Here is a 21,328-nt window from a genome sequence, read left to right as displayed (position 1 = left end):
GGTTGTCTGTAAGAGCAGCTTTTAACCAAGAAGCGTTTGGTTTTACTGTTTCAAGGGAGAAGCAGCTTTCCTGCCCTTTATAATGCAAGTATCACACACACTGCTGAAGTGGAAAGGGAAGATCACTGGAGTCCTGTGCCATTGAGATAACTGCTACCAGAAGCCCCTTGAGAGGCTGCTGAACACAGAAATGCACGTTTCATTGAGGCCTTCTAGGAATTGATAAGCCTTTCAGCTTGCAAGTCTAAATATTTCATGATACTAAAGAGAAAAAAGAAGGGCCAGAAAGAGAGGTAACCAGCTGTCTTAGCTAGGGGTTTTTAGTGTTGTGATAAACATCATAATCACATTATTATGAAAGGGTTTATTTCATCTTATATCTCTCAGACCACAATCCATCACCGAGGAAAATCAGGGCAGGAATCTGGAGGCAGAAACTGAAACAGAATCTATGGGGAAAGCCACAAACTGGCTTCCTCCTCCTGGATTATTCATCTTGCTTTCCTATATACCCCAGGACCACTACCCAAGGATTGACCTATTCACAGTGGGCTGGGCCCTTCAACACCAACCATCACTCAAGAAAATAACCTACAGGCCAGTCTGAGGGGGGCATTTTCTTAGCTGAGGTTCCCTTTTCTCAGATGACTCTACATTGCGTCAAGCTGACAAAAACAAACAAGCAAAAAACCACTAACCAGCACAACCAGCTAAAACTATACACCACTTTAAAAAGTGAGATGCCGGCTAGTTCTCCCATTGAACCAAGTCTTTTACGCACTGTATCTGTGATCATGGTCATCTCCTAGGTATAATAATAATATCCTAGAAGCAAATTTCAAGCTGGTGTTAGAGGATCTCTCATAGAATTTAGAGTAGAAGAAGCTACATCCGAGGGTGTGAAGTCCCTGGAATTGGAGCTGTGACTGGGAAGGGCACAATGACATGGCTCATGAAGCTCATGACCATGTCCCTGATGAGTGTAGCTCAGGACCCTGTACTTTACAGTCTGTCTTAAGATCCCAGAAGTGCCTGAACAATACATTAACACAGTGGCATGTCTTTGATAACGTTTGTAAAGTAAGATATTTCTCTGCAGCCCCCACCAACTCCCTACCAAGATAGGGCTTGCTCAAGCCTATCTTGAACTCCTAAGCTCAAATGATCCTCCCCACTCAGTTTCTTGAGTGCTAGGATTACAGGCATGCATTATTATGCTTGGCCACAAGTTCTTCCAGTCTGCATCTTACCCTGTGTGGTGTTGAATGGTCCTAGACAAAAGGACCATTGAGTTCCTGGATTCTAGTCATGGCTTTTGTTCTGCTTTCTTGGTAGGTGAGGCAAACCCCACAAATGGTAAGTGCATTTAAACAAAACATGACTTAATACAAATAAGTAGCATCGCTCTTTTGCAAGGTTTGTTGAAGATCATATGTTAAAATATTGTGTGTCCAGAGCATCTTCCGGATCCATTTTCCTTCACCACAGCTTCTTCTACTCCCCAGCTGTCCATATTTCCATATATTTGTTCATGGGCTCCCAGTTTATAATGCCCATCTTTTGTCGAGAAAAATGTCTTATCCACAAGGCCAAGCCTGACAAGGCCCTCTTCTCTGGTCCCAGTGATGACTTCTCTTCCTTGTTGTTCTTATGTAGATAGAGACACTGAGGCTTGATAGGGTCCAGATGAGTTCTGGAGGCCCAAGAGGACAATCATCAGGCATCATAATCTTCCATCATCCTTGGGCACCTCACATCAGATCATAGACACACGGTTCTTAATGTACACATGATAGGGGTCACTACGTTTGTCCACTTTGCGTGAGCGGGTATATCCCAAAATGAGACTGCCCACAGTGACAGCAAATAGGAACATAACAAAAAGAATATACATGTAGGAGTTGTCATTACGACCAGGAAGGCTGGCCCGACGCTCCTCGGTTTGATTGTCCAGCCCCGGTCCTTGTCCTGATCCTGGTGCTGGCCCAGGCCGGCAGAGCAAGTGACTGTGAAGGGTGGTATTCAGAGCCTTCAGCACAGCGTGGAGGCTCTTGTACCAGTATTCAGTCCCATTTGAAGTCTCCATAGCAACAGAAACTGAGGTATGGGGAAAACTGGAGTGTGATCTGATGGTGAGAGAAAAAAGGGAAGGCTGGCTCTGTTATCCACAGCTTGAATGAATGACTCCCCTATTTGCTATCTAGGCTAGAACCCTGATAGCATGGTCTCTTCTCCATGCGTCTTGTCTGTCTTCTCCACTAGGCCTCAGGCTCAGTGACAGGAAGTGCTAAGCTTCTTTCCTCCCAGCTATAATACACATTTAAGGAGGCATCCCACAGTGCACGTGGAATAGTCTTTTCTGGCCATCAAAAGCCATATTACTGTCTCTTTTTCTTGGATTATATAAATTCACTAGACTTTAGGCTACAAGAACTTTAAAGGTTATTTAATCTAACTCCTTCCATTTTTTCAAAGGAAAACTGAGGCTCCAAACAAATAAGTAGTTTGTTCATGATCAGGGAGTAGTAAATAGTGTTTATATTTAGGATTCCTTAATAGGCTAAACACCTCTAATTCAATGGCTGATTCCAGAGCTCTCTTTCACCTAGGTAGAACTGTCAACAAACATTATTACCTTTAAATATCAAACATGATTATCACCTATCAGTTCTCTCCCCCAGGAAAGATAGTTCTAACAATGATAAATACTTATGATGGCTTAAAGCAGAATTCGGGGAACAGAATCTAAATGATAGAGCAGCACCCTACTGCCATCCAGGACCGGCCTACTTTCCATGAAAGGCCTTTGAGGCACTCTCCATTCCAGTACTTGTGGTCTTGTCTGATCAAGGAGAAAAAAGCACACACACTTCCTGAATTAAGATGTAAGAAGTGAGAAATCTGAGTTTTCCTTCACATGGGCCAGTGGCAAGCAGGAACACCACAGTGAAATTAATGAGTCACTCAGCCAATCAGTATCTGGACCAGGGTCTGTGCTCTGGCCTTGAGGAGGCTCAGACCCAGTCCCCACACTCAAGGCTTCACTGACAGCCTAATATGATGCTATGTGACATATGATGCTAGGTGACAACACAGAAGCTATGTAAAAGAGTACTTAGAGTGATTAACACTGATCAGGGCTTAGAAACCATGCATTGGGGTGGAGTTATTTGCACTGTTCTAAGAGGTAGAAAAGGCAAGCATGGGAAAGAGATGAGCAAAGGTAGATCAACAGGCAGTACATAAAATGTCTAGAAGAAAGCCAGGCACGGAGGCACATACCCTTAATCCCAGCACTTGGGGAGGCAGAGGCAGGTGTATCACTGTGAGTTCGAGGCTATCCTGGTCTACAAAGTCCAGGACAGCCAAGGCTATAAAGAGAAATTCTGTCTTGAAAAAAAACAAAAACAAAAGCAAACAAATTGTCTAGAAGAATGGAAAATAACATGAAGATGTTGGAATATAAGATGGACAGAAGGAAAAGACAGGATATGGGACAGAAGAAACCAACGGGGCCAAATCCTAGGGGACTATGAGTGCCATGCTGTGTTGTAACCTGATCCTGTAGTTGGATTTAAAGATACCACGACATTTTAAGAGGATGAAATGGGCAGATCGTTGTCACCTGCAGCTGCTGTGTGACCTGGCGGGGGACAGAGCTGAGACAGGACAATGACAAGGGTCTTGAGATGTATAGGAACAGGATGCTGAGTCCTGGACCAGAGCAGAAGGCATGGCAAAGTGGGAGCAGGGATCAGTGTGAGCCGCAGGAGGGATTTGGGGAGGGGAATGACTAACCTGAGTGTGAAGGAGGAAAGGCTCCAGATAAATGTACAGACAGACACAGACCAACAGCATGGAGCTCAACAAGCCCACTCGGAGGGAAGTTAGCTTCTGGGAAGGGCGTGGCTTCCCTACCTGTCAAGATCATCAGTGGGAGTTGTCAAACAACGAGCATGCAGTGTCTGCTGCAGGATGCAAGGTTCTAGATAGAGATTTGTGCCACAGCAATGTGAAGATGGGAAACAGGCTTAACTCTGTACTCCTGGTTAAGAGGGCAGACTTGGGGCTATGCATTAACTCAACAAAGAGGGCTATCATCCCTGCCCTGCTTCCCAAGCTTGCTGTAAGAATGCACTCCTACTACATTGAAGAGGATTCATGGGCTTTTCATTTTGAGAAGCAAATACATACACTCAGTTTTTAAAGCTCGAAGCATCCCTCTGATGGATGGAGATGAACTCTCCCTGCTCCCACACAGTTTTCCAAGGTTTCCTTCCCTGGAAAGGGGTTCTCCCTGGCATGGCACAGGGTGGGTAACATGACACTTACCAAATGGTACGGAGACTCTGCTGGCCCTGAGACATCCTTGAGAATCTCCTTGTGGACGACCCACGGCTCCTCAGCTCCTTGGACTCTTCCGGGTGCATCCAGACACAGCCAGAGTCTTGGTGTTGATAGAAAATCCCAGAGCTAGAAATCGGGGAGGAGGCAGAAGAGGAGGAAGAGAAGGAAATCAGACACACAAACCTCAGAACCAAGGGTAGCTCACCAAAGGCCACTTCCTAAGGGTTGTGCAAGCTTTTTGTGGGTTTTGACCCCACCCCTATCCCTCTTCCCTTCCTGCAACAGCGGGCTCAGGCCAGCCTAGAGTTGCTGCTACAGGAACTATGCAGTAGCCAAGGGACATCTGACTGCTGCCTGTCCGTTCCAAGCTCACAAGATCTTTATCTGGTCACTTTGTGACAATGGCACAACCTAAAATCATTCTCCTCCCCAAGGGACCTTAGTGGGAGCCTTTTAGAATCCCAAAGTGCCGTTTCACAGAAACAAATGACACATTACTAATCACATTTGTTTGGACGTATGGTATATTGATGTGTGTCAGCGGGCCGTCGAAATGGCTCCGTGAGTAAAGGTACTTGCTGCCAAACCTGATGAGATGATTTTGATCCTGCAGTCTACACGGTGGAAAGAGAAAACCAACTCCTGAAAACTGTCCTCTGACCTCCACATGCACCTCCCCTATAAATGTAATAAAATAATTAAAATGAATATGTACTAAAATTAACTCTCTGTAACATGGCTTTGTCGTGAAAATTAAAGAGCATTATGCAAGGCTTGTCTGTAAATGCTACAGATAGTGGTGATGGTTTGTGTAGTGCAGGAGCTGGATGGGCCTTTGGAGGTGACCAAGGCTAAATGTCCTCATTTTACGCTAAAGGAAATGGAAGCTCAGGCAGCTAGCTGTCTTGGTCTAGCTGCTACTTGTGTGACTTTGGACATGTGATTTCCTTTTTTTGGGGGAAGGGAGCCCAACTCTATTTGCATCTGTAAAATGAAGGGGTTGTGGTCAACTCAAACATCCCGTGATGGTGTGAATCACAAAGCCATGCTGCGAGATCTTGGGAGACTGGATTGGCTGGTGGAGGCAACCTTTGGGAGCCCTCTCAGCCTTCAAAGCCCAAGACAGAGAAGAGTACGGTGTGTTCCTAGCAGGCTAAGATATTTCTGAATCTAGGATTGACTTACACCTGACGTTCCAGCTTAGGTGAGCAGAGGGCCAAAGGGGTTCACTTGTTCCCTCTTCATCCTAGCTCTGACATGTGAGGGTGGTCTGTCCTGGGGAAAGAGACAGTGTGGGATGGATGGAGTGGGAGTAGGAGGCAAGTGAAGGACAAGTGGGTTTCATGAGTGGAGTCACACAAACTCTCACCCATCAGGCCTTCCTGTCAGGGCCTCTCTGGATGTTTGGATTTCTGACTCAAGGAACAAAGAGGCTGTGTTGTACATCCTAGGTGCTGGGTTTGGGCAGGGATAAGGCACCAAGTGCTGGGCATCCTGTTGGGGTAAGGAGAAGCAGAAGACAGAAAGGACAGACTGGTTCTCTGTGACCTGCCTCTGGGTCTCAAGTGGGCATGACAGAAACACTGGACATTTTGCTTATCTTCCTTGAGTTCCTTGGCTTCAATCTCCTGGAAAGCCATTGATTATCAAGTTTCCAGGATAAAAGAGGCAGAGCTCCTGTCATAGAGAGGCCTTTCCTTGAAATAGGCAATGGGCTAGCTTAGAAGTAAAACTAACAGCTATTGAGAAAATTGGAAAAAAATAAAACAAAAGTAATGATTGTCAAACTCCTCTAGATGTGATCCTGCCACTAGTTCTACCTCCCTATGGCTCTTCCAGTGCCCACGACCATGACAATGAGCTCAGGCCATGAATTCAGCAAACAGTCCTTGCACTCCTGTGTCTCTTGCCTTTGCTTGTACTCTTCTTAAGAAGGAATTCTTTTACATTTCCATCTGCTCAGCAAACTCATAATTCAAGACCCTGCTCTATGTCACCTGTTTAGATTCTTTCCCAAGACACCCCTCCCCCACTCAATAACTAGCTTCTCCTCTTGTCTGTTACCAGGACGAGTTCAAAATGGCCTCATTAGAAAACTGTGCTCTTCAGAAACTGTGGGTGAGCGTACATGTGGGCCCAGGGTGTCCATGTACATATGCTTGGAGGCTTCAGGGCAGGACCTGGGCCTCATCCATTTCTTTATTCTTTGGGACTGTTTACATAGCAAGCACTGAAGAATAAAAAAAACAAGTGAACCAATACCTCTTCTAATAAAGAGTACTCTGCCTGCTTAACTCGTCTCCCAACAGATTGGTGGAAACATCTCTCAGTGTTTCAACAGAAAGCCAAAGTAGGAGCAACTCCAAGTTAGACCAAGACGCGCTGCCTTAAAGAAAGGGAAGGCCCCTTGATCAGGTGACATGGGACACTTCCCGAATCTGATCTGAACCCATTTACCTAAAGGCAAACATTTTTGCTCCCTCCCCCCCCAAACACCCGTAAATGGTTTTGCAACACTCTTCCCTGTGTACCTACTTAAGGTGTGGCCATCCACACCCACAGACTGCACACAGTCCAAGTCTCAGCCTGTGATCTCGCCTTTCACGATCCCAGTCCTGGCTGTGTGTCTGGCTATGTGACCTTGACTGCTTCGTTTATTTCCTCTGAACCGAATCTGTAAGATGGAGGTAATTACCCATGCCCGGCTTACCGCGTGAGAACTGGAAGGGACAAACGTAAGAAGCGTAGGAACAGCAAACTAAGAAAACATTACTGGGAAGCCAGTCCACATTGTTCCCCTAGCTGTCTCAGTTCACCCCTTACTACCAGGAACGGTCATCCTACCTGCCGGCCCCTGCATGGCCCTTCCACAGAAACCAGAAGGGGCCCCTACTACTCTTCGTGGACCTCAGAAATGTTGACCTCCTTCGTTGTTCCCCACCCTTTCTGACGAGCCCTGTCCCCCTGCCATTTAGAAGTGCCGTTCTGAGTGTGCCTGTGGAGGCTGTAGGCTCTTGGTCTTGGCTGGCCCCCCTCCTCTTAGAAGGTTCTTCAAGCACCCCGTCGGTACAGATAGAAACGTGCCTTGAAAAGTGTGAACTGAAGAAAGCTGCTTGTTGGTTTTCATCTTAAGGAGTCAACAGGCTTTAAAGGCAGTTTTTAATGTCACCAGGGTAGCACTCCCTCCATTTGGAATTGACAAAGTGGCTGAGTGCCAGAAAGAATGAATTTATTCGATATTTGCAGGTGAAGCAGAGGCCTGGGCTAGGAGTGAGGGAGCGCTCTAATTCAATTTGACCCCTAGCAAGACCCTAGAAAAGTCATGAGGGGCGGGAGCGGGGGGAGGCGGGGGGCTCAGTTTTCTCACATGCAAATGAATGAGGAGATGAGGAGTAGGAAGCAGGGGTTAGGTCATTGCTCCTTGGGCTCTCACACACTGGCTAAGAGACCTCCGGGACCTTCCCCTTTGCCCTAATGTGGATCATGGGGGGCAACTGGAGCAGGACACTCATTTTTACGGGGGGGGGGGGGAAGCACGAGGCAGGAGCCACGGTTGACGGGCACAGGTTTACACTACCTGAAAACTACAACCCAAGACTCCTGACTTCCCACCTAGACCTGCCACTAGTAGCAGAAGATGCCTTTAGGAGTCCCAGGCTCTCCCAGGTCACAGAGGGCTGGCCAGTGGAGTGCGGCGTGGCGGTTCTGCAGAGCCCGCAGCTTTGGAGCAGCGAGACTGACTCCGGAAAGTTATTTCCCTAAGCGTCCCTTCTCTGTGGGCGCGGAGGAGTTTTGCTGCCTCAAGGGAAGCCTAGGAGCACGCCTGCCAACCTCCCACGATTTCCCGCGCACGGCTAAGTTCCCTGCTCCCTTGAGCTGCCTGGGAATACCTGCTCGTTTTCCTGGGGAAGATCCGCTCGGTGTCTTAGCAGCACCCCACGTCAGGTCCTCCGTCTCAAGGAGAACACATCCTGGACACTCGCCAAGGAGGCGAAAACCCCTGCACTTCTTGCCCGGACTGTAGTTGGCTTTTCCACGCCTGTGGGTGCGCCTTACCTGCCTCTGCGATCTGTCTCTGGTGAGCGCTGAGCGCAAGGATGCTCAGCCGCGCTCTGTGCCTTCACAGCTCTGCGCTGCTACTGGCTCTTGGCTCCCTTTGCCTTCTCAGGGTGCCCCTCCTCCAGCCCCGCCCTGCCCTCGTACGCCAGCTTCAGCTCTGGCTGGCTTGGGGCGCCTACACCCAGCTCCTTGGCCTCACCCGGTTGTGGGGAACCGCCTGCTTCCTGGACCCGAGGCCGAATTTTTCTCGTTTGTGTCACTATGTCTCAGCCAACCTAGCAAAAAGCTGATTCCCCAGAAACCCAGAAAGCCCTGGGCGTTTATGGAGTCCAGTGTGGCACCTGTGTGGCTGTGTGGCACCGGGCAGCTCCTCTCTGAAGCCTCGACTTCCTCACAGTGGGTACCACCATTCCTGGACGCGTTCTTCACAGGCTGAGGGCAGGGTCAGAAGTGTTCTCAGAACCCGAAATACTAAAACTGGAATAGCCAAAGAAAACATCTGATTCTAACACAAACCCTGTTTTCCAGCTTGCAGACACCCAAACTGGGGAGGTTTGGGATTTGTCTACACTCACCAAGCAAGTTGGTGCAGAGCTCAGGCTCAGAATCCACTGCAACCCCAGCAGGTGCCTCCTCCCTCAGTAGTCTCTCACATGCCTGATCAGCTTGAGGCCAGCCACTTAACTGGTGTCCGGCCCAGAATACTGGTCTTCCAAGCCACTGGGTCCTGATTCAAATGGTTTCTGTTACATGGAAGAGAGGAAGACAAGGGAAGCTGAGAAATGGGGGCCAGGAGGCCATCAACAGAAGATGTCAGAAACAGGAACCAGCCTCTCAGGGACTCTGTGGGGACCACTTATCCAAGCTCTTTTTACCAGCAGGGTCCACACAATGATCACATTCAGATGGGCTCCCTCACACCATTGCAAATATCTGCTTCGGTATTTCTGAGGCCTGTAATTTAACTCACAGAACTTTAGGATATGATTATCTAAGGAAAACGAGACCTGCACCTGGTAGGCGCTCTGTGCTTCACTGCTGATCTCCTCCAGAACACGTCTTTGCTGTGTTGTTTCTGTATCAGACATTTCTACCCAGCCATTCCTCCCTAAACTGCAAACCACCGCTTGGAGAAGTTATCCTGGCCACCTAGGTATGTGCTGTTCCCAGTCTACACAACAAGGAGGCGCTTGCTTCAAAAAGGAGATAATGGGCTCCTCCCTGGAGGTTCTGATTCAGAAGATTTGGAGCGGGGCCCAGAAATCAGCATTTTTAAAAACAAGACTCCAGGAGAAGGCAGTGCATGCCTTTAATCCCAGCACTGGGCAGGCAGAGGCAGGCTGATTTCTGTGAGAGCCAGGGCTACCCAGAGAAACCCTGTCAAAAGAAGAAGAAAAGAAAACAAGACTCCCAGTCTCCCAATGATGCTTAAGACTAGCCTTGAGGGTACCCAGCATACAAGTAGTACACAGGTATACATGCAGGCAAAACACCCAGGCGCGTGCGCGCACACACACGCGCACACACACACACACACACACACACACACACACCAAAAACAAGAGGTGGAAAGATGATTCTGCAGCTAAGAACATCGAAGAGCACCACCTGCTAGGTTTCCAGTATCTCACAACCATCTGTAACTCCAGTTCTAGGGCATCTAATGCCATGTCCTGAGCTCCACTGGTACCAGGCACACACGTGGTACAATAGGTATAGAGCTGTGCAAATAATTATAAACATAAAATAAAATTAATAAATCTGAAAAAAAAAAAAGAATTTAAGACTAGCCTTGTGCTGGGTAATGGTGACCCAGTCAGGAGGCAGAGGCAGGCAGATCTCTGAGTTCAAGGCCAGCCTGGTCTACAGAGGGACTTCCAGGACAGCCAGGGCTACACAGAGAAACCCTGTCTTGAAAAACAGAACAGGACCAGCCTGGGGTAAACAGTTCAGTCAAGGTCCTCCCCTTCTGCCCAGTTTGGACATAGGACTTGCATTCGTGACATAGGACTGTTTATTCGTTACTGAGAGCAACTAACTGTCCCCATCAGCAGGGGTGTTATTTGGATTGTTAGTGTTCTGAGGTCAAAGACTATCTGTTCCAACAACGCTGAGAATCAGTGATTCTGGTTTATACCGTCTTAGAGCGCCAGAGTCATTTAGTCATAAACCCTAAGGTGGAAGGACTCATAGGTCTCTGGTCAGTCCTCTCACCTAGTGAATTCTCTGTATTTCATGTTGACATGAGGCTTTGAAGCGTCACCAATGACAGGGAGGAAACTCGCTGTCCCAAAAGCAAGGAAGTGGCTCCAACTGTCAGGTTATCTTCATGTCTCGAACTGCCTCTTTCTGCCCTTTGGTCTTGGCACCCACTGGAAACATGAAAGCCTAGCCCTTCCTCCAGAGAAGACAGCTGACCAAGGAGCTGTTGAAAAACGGTAAGAGCTGCCTCATTTCCCCCCGCTGTGCTTTGCCGGTTTCCTGTGAGGCTAGCTGGAATCGTGTGCACCAGGCATTTGGAAATGTGTGCAGTGAAGGCATTGTTCCTTGGATCGGAAAGGGTAGGAGGCAGCAATTTCTATCCCCGAGGAGCCTGGGAGAGGAAGTCCTTCAACCACAGAGGCAAGGTCTTCACTTTAGGATGGGGAGCGTGAAGGAGAGGAGTGGAGCTGGAGACCAGGAAGCACTGGATGGGGGAAAAGCCTCATCTAGAGATGTACCACCTCCAAGTCTTAGCTTAAATGCCACCTTCTTGAGGAGGCCTTTCTTAACCACCCTGTTTCCAAATTCAAATCCCTTCCTTCTCTGACTCCCTTAACATCCTTACCCTTCTCTGTTTTGCTTGGCAATAGCACCTTCTATCACGTGGGTTCCAGGCATTGAACTCAGGTCCTCAGATTTGGTGACCTTGCCTAGTGACCTTGCCCATTTTACTGGCTCTCTTGGTTTTGTTTTCTAATCTGTTGCTAGTGTTCTGGCTACATCTCTAGCTGAGCCTCCATCTCCCCACTGGCTCTCCCTGACCATTCATTCCTACAATCACCCCTTTCTCTTTCCCATCAGGCCTAAGGGTGGCAATGATGTCCAAGTGTTTCAAGTCCCGGGATACTTTAACCCTCATTACAGTAGCTCCCTCCCTCCACCATCTCTGACTGCTTTTAAGGCCCATTTTAGTGATTCTACAGTACTTCTATTTAGCACTTTCCATCCTGGGTAGGATTTATTTGTCTACTTTATTTGTCAACTCCAACCCTGGAAAGAACTCTCTGAGGGTACCAAGTCATTCCCAGATCCAACTCTAGCACGGTAAGACAAGTTTGTTGAGCAAATGAATGAATGAATGATGGTTATGAACATGGAAATCACTTGGCATTGTGTTCTCAAGAAAAAAATCTCCAAGAAAAGATAGAAAGAACCTAAGAAAGCCTAGAGGGACAGCAGGGTGCTTTTTAACCTTTAGGCTAAATCTTCTGAGCATCAGATTCCCACTCATCTCTAAATGACACACAGAACCCGGAGCTCTGGCTCCCCATCAGTCTCGGTCTCTCAGCAAAGGCACCATTATCCATTCAGCCATTTTTTCTTCATGGACCCCAATCCAACTTCCAGTTTATCTGTGTTCTGACTTGGGGTCTGCCTTCCCCCATTAGACTATAGACTCTGAGAACAGAAACCAGATATGTATTTCTGCCATAGTGTTCCCAGAGTGGCTAGTATGTGGGAAAGACAGCTAGAGAGGTAAGGTGAGCATGGATAGGGCCTGTTAACAGTTTAGAGGCCTGGTGCTTTGCAGGGGAAAGGCAGAATGAGTCAGAGGAGATTTACCGACTGCATCAAGTTATTGATACCTATTCCTCATGAGTCCAGACTTGAGTTAACCCATGGGCCTTCTTCTAACTGCAGTAAACCCTCAGTGTCTGTGGAGGAGTGGTTCCAGGAACGCTATGAACACTGAAAACCAAGAATTCTCAAGTCTTCTGTAATGGTGTAGCATTTGTATATAGTCTGTGCACATCCTCCTACATACTTTGAATTATCTCTAGGTCATTTACAATACAATACAATACAATACAAATGTAGAGTGCTTATACTGTATTATTTAGGAAATAATGGCAAAAAGAGTTTGTGTATCATCAGGACATACTTGAGGTGTAACTCAGCTGGTTGGGTGCTTATATAGCAGGCGCAAAGTCCCGGGTTCGGTCCTCAGCAGCACATAAACTGGGCATGGCAGTTCTTACCTACAATCCCGGAACCGGAAAGCTAGGTGCAGGAGGGCCAGAAGTTCAAGTCATACTTGCCTATATAGCAAATTCAAGGTCAGACTGGAATATATGAGATCTTGCCTCAAAAGAAAGAAGGAAAGAAAGAAAGAAAGAAAGAAAGAGAAATTACTGTCATGTGTGGTGATACACTCCTGTAATCTCAGCACTCTGGAAGGCAGAGGCAGGTGAATCTCTGTGAATTTGAGACCAGCATGGTCTATAGCCAAGGCTACACAGAAAAATCCTGTCTCAAAAAGAGGGGACTATCTAAAAAAAATTAGGACAAAGGCCCTCCCCACCACCTCGAATATTTTCAATCCATGATTCTAACCAACAAGAGGCAGAACCTATAGGTAGAGGTCATGAAACTTTTTCTGAGATTCCGTTCCTCTTCCAAAACAGGGTCAATAATACAATTTTGGGGATTTTTAAATTCTGTGTGCAAAATATCTCAGCTATCCTAGGCCCTGATGTTTTCTGGGCTAGGAAGGGGTGAGCAGTTAATGAAATAATCTGAATGCCAACAACTTGACATTTGCTCAGCATTTCACAGGGTTCTGTTCATTCTCTGACTATGGAATTGGGCCATGTGTCACAAGAGCCCCAGCAGAAAGCAGGTGGCACCCTGACCCTGGGCAGTTGAAGAAAGTGCACTGAGGGCTTAGGAAACCAACGAGCAGGGCAGTACACCTGTTGGCAGCAGCAGGAAGGGAAACCAGCAAGAGAATGAAAGATGGGGGCTTCCAGGAATCTGGTGAGGGACAACAGCGAGGGGCACTATGGAGTGATGCCATTTGCTAACAGCTACAACCAGTCACGCTGGAATAAATACTTTAAGCTTCCAGATCACTACCTGCCAAACAGGAATCTTGGTCTTGCCAACTTCATAGGGTTATGAGAAGTAAATGAAGACATTGCTGACAGAGCACCCCAAAGTCTATTGTCTTAGTTAGGATTATTGTTGCTGTGATGAAACACCGTGACCAAAGCAACAGGAGAAAGAAAAGGTTTATTTGGTTTATGTGTCCACACCACTGTTCATCACTGAAAGAAGTCAGGACAGGAACTCCAACAGGGCAAGAATCTGGAGGCAGGAGCTCATGCAGAGGCCATGGAGGATTTCTGCTTACTGGCTTGCTTCCCATGGCTTGCTCAGCCTGCTTTCTTATAGAACTCAGTATCACCGGCCCAGGGGTAGGACCACTCACAATGGGCTGGGCCCTCCCCCACCAATCACTAACTACAGCATATTTTATGGAGAGATTTTTTTCTCAAACGAGTCTCCCTCCTCTCTGGTGACTCTAGCTTGTGTCAAATTGACATAAAACTAGCCAGCATAATTATGAAGGAATTATTATGGGCTTTCCCACCAGATCTGCAGCTTCTAGGAGGAGGGGCAGTGCCTTAGAGTTTTTCAATATTTGTAAACCCACATGAGGCAACTAAATCCCAAAGCACTGGTCCTGACTTAGGTTTTCCCACTAGACAGATGTGTCAGAAGTGAATTTGGGTCCCCCCGTCCTCAAAAAAAGGTCCCTCATACAAGGAGCTGATCACAGTAGGTCATACATGAAGAGATGCATTAGGAAAGGGAGTGTGTGTTCAGTATAAGGTTATATAAGATGTACCCTTAGCAGGACAGAGAGAAGACCATTCTAAGATAAGCAGAGCTAATAGTAAAAGGAGGATCCAGTCCTGGTGCCATTATCTAAGACCCTTATAGTTATGCCTGACACCTAACCCAGACTTAATTTTTTTATTAAGACAGAGGCTCACTGTTTGTCTTTCCTTTCCTTTCCTTTCCTTTCCTTTCCTTTCCTTTCCTTTCCTTTCCTTTCCTTTCTTTTCCTATTCCTTCCTTCATTTCCTCCCTCCTTCCTTACCTTCTCCCTTTCCCTATCTATCTATCTATCTATCTATCTATCTATCTATCTATCTAGAGGGTCTCAATTCAGGTTTCACCACACTTGACCATAGTTTCACTATTTAACCCTGGCTGGTCTGGAACTCACTTTGTAGACCAGGCAACCTTGTAGCAATGCTCCTGCCCCTGCTTCTTGATGCTGAGATCATAACACACAGGGCTTAAAATATTCCCTTAGATTGGAGCTACTATGAGCAGAGAGTTTGTTTGCAGTTTACAAAGCAGAACTCTAGTCCATTTCATTTCACCTTGAGGCCTTTCTCAGCCCCTTCCCCCTTTTAAGATTTATCACTTCATCTATATTCTGGCAGTTTCTGTTCACACAACTTGTAGCCCACTTAACAATTGAATGCTCATTTTGTTTACAGATGTGTCTCTGCTACAAAGGGCTGGAACTGACCCATTTCTGCATCCTCACAGTAGAGGAGAGGCTGAGATCCTTTATACCAGACTATGCCAGACACCTTATCTTCAAATGCAGATTAAGGACATGTTGGCCAATGAAAGCCTGATGAGGGGTGTTGTGAGGTCTAGAAACCATCTTACGTGAAAACGGAAGAATCGGGAGCACTTTGCTTGAAGAGAACACTTCTGAGAATCCACTTCTGATTTTGCAGACTGTTTCCGGCATCTCCTCTGTGCAAGGCCTGGGCTAGGGATGAAGAAGACAGGGGTGCATGGCTGCCACCCCAGCAGCAGAGCTCACAGTTCAGATGGTGTTGGACACACAAATAAGGAACTCTGCCACGGTGTGCTCACAGAAGGCGTGAAGGCATACCCCAGGAAGGCCTCTGAGAAGATGTTACAGAGGAAGTAATTATGACAGTGTTGGTAACAGATTTCAGTTTGGGGTGAAAAGTAACTTTCTTTTTTAAGAGATTTATTGCTTTTTAAATTTATGTGTTAGGCTGGGCACAGTGGCTCACAGCTTTCATCCCAGCACTCAGGAGACAGAGGCAGCTCAGTTTTGTGAGTTGGAGGCCAGCCTGGTCTTACATAGCAAGCTCCAGCCTGACCAAGGCTACATAATGTGACTCTATCTCAAAAAAACAAGAACAAGAATAATAATATAAATGTATGTATATGCGTGTGTGAGCCTGCTTGGGTGCATGCGTACCATGTACATGCAGGAAACCTTAGAGCCAGAACTGGGCATCAGATCACCTGGAGCTAGAGTTACAGGTAGTTGTGAACCGTTATGTGGTTGCTGGGAACCAAACCTGGATCCTTTGAAAGAGCAGTGATGGCTCTTAAGCCATCTCCCTAGCTCCAAAAACTAACTTTCTAACAATCAGACAATGCAATAATGAGTTGGGCCTTAGTCCTAGTCACTCAAAAGACTCAGAAAAATCCAAGTTCAAAGTCAGCTTCAGCTACAAGATGAGTTGAAAGCCAGAGTGAGCTATTTAGTGAGAAGCTTAAAAGAAGAAGAAGAAGACGAAGAAGAAGAAAATGAGAGGCCAGACATCAATGTGTTGGCCTATAATCCAGCACCCGGGATATGGAGGCAGGCGGATCAATAAGACTTACATAAACTACATAAGACCTTGTTGGCATCCTTTTTATCTATTTTATTTTATTGGGTTTTTTTATATCTCTGCCTCATCCACCTCAGTCTCTTCCAACATCCCAACACCAGATAGGAGAGAAAGAAGGTTAGTGGGGAAAGGGGCGTAGTTTTCTTCAGCTACTTCCTGCTGGTTAGGGTTGTCGGGTTCTGTAGGGGCAAGTCCAATCTCTTCATTTCAGGATATCTCCAACTTCTCAGCAAACTGCAACAGCAACCAGAGCAGCAGGGGGGAGCAGCAGCCCTCTTCTTTCTTGGAGCCCTCCCTCCCCCATTCCCACCCTCACCCCACAGCCCCTCCTGGCTATAACATTCATCCCCTCTCAGAGTCCCCAGAATTAAACTCTCTGCAGCTGGCAAAAATTATGCCCCTCTCTGAGCCTGCATGAGGCAAATAGTCTGCTGCTGTGGACAGTCTGAAGCAGCCCCGTACCCCACACCTGGGATTAAAGCAAAAACACGTTTATATAACATAACTGAGTTATTAAAGACACCAAAACGTTCACTACCAGACCCTGCCTCTAAAACAACGAGGCAAAATGAGAGGTGGAAGGGGGCAGAGCTGTGGTAGAGTGCTTGTGCACCATGCCTAAGCCCTTGCGCAATTCCAGTGCTCACAGAAATGGGCAAAAGGCCAGCTTGGAGGACGTGCTCTGCAGCTGGAGGTATGTGAGTGAGGCTGGGACGCTGCTTCACAGACTTACCAGTGCTGTGCAGCAGCAAAAGAACAAACGTGAAGGCTCATCACACAAGATGTTAAGCCACCGCTTCCTGCAATGCGCTAGCAATAAGATACAAAACAAAAACAGAAGACAGAGGCACGGCGGCACAGACCTTTAATCAGCACTCACAAGGCAGAGGCAGGCAGAGCTACATAGTAAGACTGCTCAAATAAACAAACAAGCCACCACAATCAAACAGATCACAAACAGAAAAGTTTCTAGTTCAAAGAATTTGAAAGATTAAACGATATGGCTTTCGCAGTTCTAGTGCAGTGGTTCTCAACCTATGGGTTGTGACCCCTATAGGGGTCAAATGATCCTGTCACAGGCGGTCACATATCAGTCATCCTGTATATTAGATATTTTCCTTATGATTCGTACCAGTAGCAAAATTGCAGTTAAGAAGTAGCAACGAAAGACAAAATCTTATGGTTGAGGGCCACCACAACATGAGGAAACTGTATTAAGGGGTCACAGCATTAGGAAGGTTGAGAACCACTATTTTTTTGTTTTTGTTGTTCTTTAGAGACAGGTTCTCGTTTAACCCAGGATAGCCTTGAACCTGGTGTGTATTGGGGGATGATCTTGAATTTGTGATCCTCCTGCCTTCACCTCTTAATGGCCAGGATTATAAGCACACCCCACCAAACTTGGCTTTCTGCGGTGGTGGGTAGAGATCATGGAACTGCATGCATGCCAGGCAAGCATGTTACCAGCTGAGCAATACCCCAGCCACACGGTCTTGGTTTGTTTTTGTTTTTGTTTTAACTTTTATTAATTACAGTTTTTGTTTTAACTTTTATTAGTTTATTCACTTTGTATCCCTCCATAAGCCCCTTTCTCCTCCCCTTGGTTTTTTTTTTTTAATACTTATTTATACACTATTCTGCCTGCATGCCAGAAGAGGACACCAGACCTCATTATAGATGGTTGTGAGCCACCATGTGGTTGCTGGGAATTGAACTCAGGACCTCTGGAAGAGCAGCCAGTGCTCTTAACCTCTGAGCCATCCCTCCAGCCCCCACAGTCTTGCTTTTAAAAGCAAAAGATTAGTAATGACCTTAATGTCTCCTTTAGGAACTAGCTAAATAAACAATGGTACAACAAATCATTCAATGGAATACCAAATGCTTCTTTAAAAGAACGAAATGCTCTTTACGTACTGATCTGAAGCAGAGGACTAGACACGGCCTGCTACTATGTGAGAAAGGCTGTGCACACATAGATGTGTTCATTTACACATACATGCACATATATACATACACCTAATATGTAAGACATACAGGAAACATTCCCTGGAAGCTTCCAGGGAGGGAGCCATGTCTAAAGGGATGAGGGCCTGGAACAAGACCTACACTCGACATGCCGTACCCCTAAAATTCTTATTCTGTATACACACATTATTAAAACGCAGATGAAGGTCATGCCTGGTGGTGGACTCCTATAATCCAAGCACTTGGGAGGTGAAGGCAGGAGAATCAGGAGGCCAAGTTCAGCTGCCGCTGCAGAGCAAAGTTGGACAAACAAAAAATAACAAAAGTTTTTACTAAAACAAAATTAAATCACTCAAATATATAATTCTCTGCCAAGTGTGGTTGTACACTTTCATGATCCCAATGCTTAGGGGGCTAGGACAGGAGAATTGCATTGACTTTAACCAGCCTGGGCTACATATTGAGATCTTTTCAAAAAACAGCAAAACAAGCAACAAAAAATATATATAATTATAAAGACCATATAACAATGTAGAACACCTTTCAGTTCAGAAGCTTTATTTAAGAGAGGCTTTTTGTACGGACCAAGATGCACCTGGTCATGCTCCCAGGGCTGGTTCGTCTGGTTTCCTGGCCATCCTCACTGAAGGAACAAGATCCCGGATCTCTGACTGCAGACAGTCACGTCCGTAACCCTCAGCACTGGCCCACCAGAGCCTGCACAATCTGCTTACGTGTGAGGAAAAGCTTCTGAACAAACAAGAGGGGCTTTTATCCAGGGGGAAGCCAGGGTGCTAGAGATCTTCCTCTTGCTCAGCTTCCTTCCTGGAGGAAGGTCCGCAGTGGGAAACCGGAGGTGAGACCTGTCTCGGCAGGAAGGGGTCAGGCATCTGCCCCAGGGGCCTGATGCCACAGGTCCAGTCTCTGCTACACTCTGGTTTAAACTCAGGGAGGGTATTCTCCTCCCTGGCTCGGCCCACCTGTTGTTGGAGGCCCCTCTCCTTCACGACACCACCCCAGTCCCTTCAGAGACCAGCCCTCCACCCCTGACCAACTCACTGAAATCTCTTGTCCCTCAGAGACATTTTTAAAAGAACTGCTTATTTTACTTTATGTGCATGAGTGCTTTGCCTGCCTGCCTGCATGCTTGTTTATGTTCGAGTAGTGCCCAAGGAGCTCAGGAGAGGGTGTTGGGTCCCCTAAGCTGGAGTTAATGATGATTGTGACCTACCACGTAGGTGCTGGGAACTGAACCCAGGTTCTCCACAAGAGCAACGGGGGCTCTTACCTGCTGAACCGTCTCTCTGGCCCCATCCCGCCTTTATGTTTTCTATTCCCAAAGTAGTCCTGTCTTGACAGGCTGCTGGGCAAATGAAGAAGCATTGTCTCTTTCTACGCCCTGTACTATTTCAGTGCTCAGCTGGAAAATGAGATGCCACCCCTATTCATAACTCATTTACCAGAACAAATTACCTGCCTCTGCCCTACTGGGAGGGTGTCAGGAAGTAAATTCCTATCCAGTGTCCAGACAGCATGAAGCCAAAAATACGGGTGATCATTAACAACTATCAAACACTTCCTGCAATTTATTCTGTACCAAGCTCTGAGCTAGGGACCAAGGATAAGTAAATCATGGCCCTCTTATTAAAAAATAGTTGTTTATTTGTTTATTTACTTAGACAAGTTCTTAGTATGTAAACCACCTAGACCTTGGACTCACAAAGCTGCCTGCATGTGTGCGTGTGTGTGTGTGTGTAAAATAGGCTTTTGTATTTGACTAAAATAAGTATTCCTGTTTACGAAGTACAGTTTACAATGTATCCTATAAAATATTCTAATGTATATGTACTCTGTATATACTGATCAGATCAGGGTGAAACATTAATTACCTTAAATATTATTTCTCTATACTAAGAATATCCAAAATCCTCTTTCCTAGCCATTTGAAACATACACTTGGGCTGGAGAAATGGCTCAGCAGTTAAGAGCACTGTCTGCTCTTCCAAAGGTCCTGAGTTCAATTCCCAGCAACATATGTGGCTTACAAACATTTATAATGAGATCTGATGCCCTCTTCTGGCATGCAGGCAGAACACTATATATATAATAAATAAATCTTAAAAAAAAAAAAAAAACAAAAAAACAACTATCCTGTACAACCACTGTGCCCGGTTTTATGTGTTCTGGGATCTGAACTCAGGTCCTCCCATTTCTACAACAAACACTTTATCTACTGAGCCGTCTCCTAGACCACGATGGGAGAATTTTTCAACAGTTCACTTCCACTCAGTATTCATGACTGGTCTCCTGTGTGCTAAGTCCAGCATGCCAGGGGTATGAGGGAAAGCAGAGTCACAGCTCTACTCTTAAGAACCCTGAATCTATGAGGGGAAGTTATAGGACCTGAGGATAGTTTCCTTACGAAAACCAATGGAGGCTGGGTGGTGGTGCACACCACCTTTGATCCCAGAACTTGGGAGGCAGAGCCAGATGGATCTCTGAGTTCAAGGTCAGCCTAACCTACATAGTGAGTTCCAGGACAGTTAGAGCTATACAGACAAACCCTGTCTTTTTTTTTTTTTTTTTTTTAAGATTTATTATGTATAGTGTTTTGCCTGCATGCCAGAAGAGAGAACCGATGGTTGTGAGCCACCATGTGGTTGCTGGGAATTGAACTCGGGACTTGTAGAAGAGCAGACAGTGCTCTTAACCTCTGAGCCATCTCTCCAGCCTGAGAAATCCTGTCCAGAGAAAGAGGGAGAACCAATGGAAAACAGAATGTAGCAATCATGAGACCAGTTATTGAGCACTGGATCTATGCCAATATTCTCTCATTTCTTTACCTGTCATTAAGCCACATGATTCCTCTCATACCTAGGCAGATGCCTTCATACTGTGAAAGTGTGGCTCTGGAAGGTCAACTCAGTCAGCCATCATGCAGCTATTCTCTATGTGCCAGAACAGTACAGGCTCCCTGAGAGGATCAGGAGTTCAAGGACATCTTGGCTACATAGCAAGTTCTAGGTCAGCCTGGGCTGCATGAGACCACTGTCAAAAATCAAGTAAACAAGGCAAGGCATGGTTTCATGCATACTTATATAATCTCTACACTCAGGAGGTAGACCAGCCTGAACTATGTAAGAGCCTGTCTCAAAAAATAAAATAAAATAAAATGGAGGAGAGTATTAGTCAAATGAAGCTTCTCGAAGAACACAAAGCATGCATCAAAT

At 46.3% G+C, this 21,328-nt stretch overlaps 1 protein-coding gene across 6 annotated transcripts; it reads right to left on the bottom strand.

The window, feature by feature from the left end:
- Nucleotides 1–349: 349 nt before the first annotated feature.
- Nucleotides 350–8,540, bottom strand: Kcne3 (potassium voltage-gated channel subfamily E regulatory subunit 3). 6 transcript variants are annotated; one of them, XM_060367647.1, is made up of 4 exons: nt 8,404–8,540; nt 4,333–4,473; nt 3,799–3,918; nt 350–2,126 (listed from the first exon to the last, which is right to left on the bottom strand). In XM_060367647.1, the coding sequence occupies exon 4, from the start codon at nt 2,084–2,086 to the stop codon at nt 1,757–1,759; it is 330 nt and encodes a 109-aa protein (XP_060223630.1). In that variant the 5' UTR covers nt 2,087–2,126; nt 3,799–3,918; nt 4,333–4,473; nt 8,404–8,540; the 3' UTR covers nt 350–1,756. The 6 variants fall into 6 exon arrangements, with proteins under 6 accessions (XP_060223630.1, XP_060223631.1, XP_021516376.1 ...); XM_060367648.1 differs by lacking the exon at nt 3,799–3,918 and adding an exon at nt 5,533–5,622 and having other exon boundaries at nt 8,404–8,466; XM_021660701.2 differs by lacking the exon at nt 3,799–3,918 and having other exon boundaries at nt 8,404–8,539.
- Between the last annotated feature and the right edge of the window lie 12,788 nt (nt 8,541–21,328).

This window comes from Meriones unguiculatus, chromosome 14, assembly GCF_030254825.1.
Source record: "Meriones unguiculatus strain TT.TT164.6M chromosome 14, Bangor_MerUng_6.1, whole genome shotgun sequence".
NCBI lineage: Eukaryota > Metazoa > Chordata > Mammalia > Rodentia > Muridae > Meriones > Meriones unguiculatus.
The sequence above is the reverse complement of the archived record's forward strand: the minus strand, read 5'-3'. Positions and strand labels throughout refer to the sequence as shown.

Bases quoted from the DNA above. Each gene is read 5' to 3' on its own strand.
- Kcne3 (XM_060367647.1), bottom strand. From the start codon at position 2,086: ATGGAGACTTCAAATGGGACTGAATACTGGTACAAGAGCCTCCACGCT.